The 3,581-nt window shown below is 35.8% G+C and overlaps 1 protein-coding gene across 1 annotated transcript; it reads left to right on the top strand.

The window, feature by feature from the left end:
* Positions 1-1,354: 1,354 nt before the first annotated feature.
* On the top strand, positions 1,355-2,956 carry LOC122033909. The gene has a single exon (XM_042593058.1). The coding sequence runs from the start codon at positions 1,355-1,357 to the stop codon at positions 2,954-2,956; it is 1,602 nt and encodes a 533-aa protein (XP_042448992.1).
* Positions 2,957-3,581: the final 625 nt, after the last annotated feature.

The raw sequence follows: 3,581 nt of genomic DNA, 5'->3' as shown, positions 1-3,581 counted from the left end.
GAGTGTCGCGATCGATTACAGAAGGAATCGATTCCTTCTGTAATCGATCGCGCGACAGAAGGAATCGATTCGATTCCTTCTGTCGCTCGCAAAAAACCTATAAAAACGTACCAGCGATCGATTAGCAGCAGCGAGCAGCGGAGAGGCGAGGCGGCGAGGCGAGGCGAGGCGAGGCGGCGAGGCAAGGCGCGGCGAGGCGTGGCGTGGCGTGGCGTGGCGAGGCGAGGCAAGGCGAAGCGAGGCGAGGCGAAGCTAGGCGCGGCGAGCAGCGGCGACGCGCGACGAGCAGCGAGGTACGATTTCGTTATGCATCGAAGGCGGCGCCGAAGGAGTCGCCGGACGCCTCCGGCGGCGCCAGAGGCGTCCGGCGACACCTTCGGCGCCGCCGGACCCCTGCGATCCACCGCTGACGAGCGGCGTGATCCGCCGGCGCACGGCGCCGGCGTGCCCGCGTGCCCGCGTGCCCTAACAGAAGGAAATTAAATATAATTTAAATTTATAACAATTCCTTTAAATTTTCTCAAAAAAATTAAAATATATAAAAAAATTAAAATTTTAATTAATATTCTGAAATTTTAATTTTCAATGTTTTAAATTGTATTTAAAATTTTTTTAAAAATTATAAAAAATCTGTTTAAAATTTTTATAAAAAATTATAAGAAATCTGATATATATTATAATATTTTTTATTATTTAAAATTTAATTTAAATTTTTTTAATAATAATAATAATTCAGATTTATATTCTAATACTCTAAAAAAATAAAAATTATAAAAAAAACTAATAAATTAAATTTATATTTTGATATTTTTATTATGTTATATTTTTACAAATAATAATTAATTAATTAATTAATTAATTTGTATAATTATTATATATAAAGTAACATCTTAAAGATAATTTATATATTTATTATAGATAATATTTTTTATCTTGGAATTAATTTAAAATTTGGATCCATGAATATTAATTTTTTACTTTTGTAATATGTTTAAAAATATTACAAGTCTTTTATTTTAAAAATTTGGACATGTTTATGATTCCTAATAAAACACTTATAATCTTGTGCAATTCTGATCAATCTAAATTGAGAAAGATAAATTAATATTTTTAAGAGATTGTTTCAAATTTCATAAGTTGTTGTTTATAGTTTATATACTTAATTTGTAAATTTACAATGATAAATACATTTTTGACATTATAAAATGATGATCATTACCTAGAAATGAATATTATCCTTACTTTTTTTTATAATGCATAGGTAATGGCACCAAAACAACAATCTCATGATCCAGCTTGGAGACACGCACGTCGATTAGAAAATCGATTCCATTGGCAATGTTTGCATTGCGATATGATTGGACGCGGCGGCGGGGTCACACGCCTAAAACAACATCTTGCTGGTGGATATCCGGATGTTTCTAATTGTCCAAAAGTTTCTCAAGAAGTGCGTCGTGCAATGAAAGAGGAACTTGATGGCAAAAAAGCATTAAAGTATAAACAACAACGAGAACGGGAACTTGTTGATAGTCGAAGCTCTAAAGAACCAATCTATGATGAAATGGAAGGTCGTGGTGAAGTTCCAAATGATGAAGACTTTTTAGCAGCTCTCAATGCCTCTCGAACTCAATATGACTATGAGCAAAATATGCAACATAGAAGTTGCTCTGGTGCTAGTGGAAGTGGCTCAACTACTGCATCAACATTAGGAAGGAGTGCAAGTACTCGTATTACTTCAACACAAGGTGGTATTGGTCGTTTTTTTACTTCTATGGGACGAAGACGTGCAGTTGATATTGCTGATATTGATCCACTAGCATTTCCAGACCAAGCTAGCAAACAGACTAGGATTGATGATGCATATTCAAAAGAGAAGAAGAAATCAATCGGTAAAAGTATTGCTAAATTTTTCCATTTTAATCATATTCCCCCTAATGCAGCAAACAACACATACTACCGTAGCATGGTGTCCAACATCCAAAAATCTGGTCCTGGTATTCAACCTCCGACTGCATATGAAATTGCCGGTCCATATTTAGATGAACAAGTGGAGGAGATTAAGACTTGGATCCTATCATGCAAGAAACAATGGAGCTTATATGGGGTTACGTTGATGTGTGATGGCTGGACAGGACCTACACGGATGAGCATCATCAACTTTCTACTATACTGCAATAGAAAGGTGATATTTCATAAATCTATTGATGCAACTACAGACTATCATGATGCACCCTACATATTTCGTTTGATGGATAGTGTAGTTCACGAGATAGGTGCCGAACATATAGTACAGGTGATTACAGATAATGGTGCCAACTTTAAAAGGGCTGGAGAGATATTGGAGCAAAGGTATCAAACATTATTTTGGACACCATGCGCAGCACACTGTATCGATTTGATGATGGCAGATATCGGTAAGCTCGATATAGTGAAGAAGGTAGTGAAAAAAGGTCAATCTTTAACAAAATTCATCTATAATCATCATTGGGTTCATGGATTAATGAGGAAATTTATTAATGGGGAGATTCTGCGACCAGGAGCGACTAGATTTGCCACTCACTTTCTACTGTTAAAATCGTTGAATCAGAAAAAAGTCGGATTAAAGGCCATGTTCTCTTCTGAGGATTGGGAAGCCTCTCGATATTCTAACACGACTGAAGGTAAGGAGGTGCAAAAAATTATTATGTCTGTCAGATTTTGGGACTATATTGCAGATATTCTTATAGCAGTAGAACCATTGTACGTTGTTCTACGTAAAGTTGATATGGACAAGAAGCCACAAATGGGCAACGTTTACTGCCTAATTCATGAAGCAAAAGAGGAAATTAAGAGGCGTCTACAATTACCGACCAAGTATCAACATTACATTGATATAATCACTAAAAGATGGGATGATCAAATGGGAAAACCTATTCATTTGGCCGGTACGTATTTTTTAATGATAACGAATTTTTAATATTGTTATTAATAATTATATATGTTTAATTATTATAGGTTATTATCTCAATCCGGCATATCAATATCGTTATAATCTTGGCACAAATGATGATTTATTAGTGGCCCTCAGACATGTAATATCAAGACTGCATACAAACACAGAATCAATTGCTGAGACTATTAATGAAAGTCGATTATTTCGAGAGGCATATGGTTCTTTTAGTGATCCTATTGCAGTTTCATGCAGATATAAAATGGATGCAGGTAAATATAGTAAAAATTATTACTAATTATTGTCAACAAATATAAATAATTATTTTAATTTTGTTCTTATTTTTCTTACAGCTGAGTGGTGGTTATAATATGGAGGATCAGCTCCAAATTTGAAAAAGATTGCAGTACGAATTCTCTCACAGACAACGTCTTCAAGCGGTTGTGAAAGAAATTGGTCAACTTTCTCCCTCATTCATACAAAAGTACGAAATCGTCTTTCTTATCGTCGCTTGGAGAAGATGGTCTACGTTCATTATAATATGCGTCTTCAACTAAGAGCAATAACAGAAGAGAATGAAGAACAGGAGTCTGGTGATGTAGACCCATTTGATATTGGATTTGTCCAGACTGAGAATGATCCAATGATGGAT

The sequence above is a fragment of the Zingiber officinale genome, chromosome 11B, assembly GCF_018446385.1.
Source record: "Zingiber officinale cultivar Zhangliang chromosome 11B, Zo_v1.1, whole genome shotgun sequence".
In the NCBI taxonomy this organism is placed as follows: domain Eukaryota; kingdom Viridiplantae; phylum Streptophyta; class Magnoliopsida; order Zingiberales; family Zingiberaceae; genus Zingiber; species Zingiber officinale.
The sequence above is the reverse complement of the archived record's forward strand: the minus strand, read 5'-3'. Positions and strand labels throughout refer to the sequence as shown.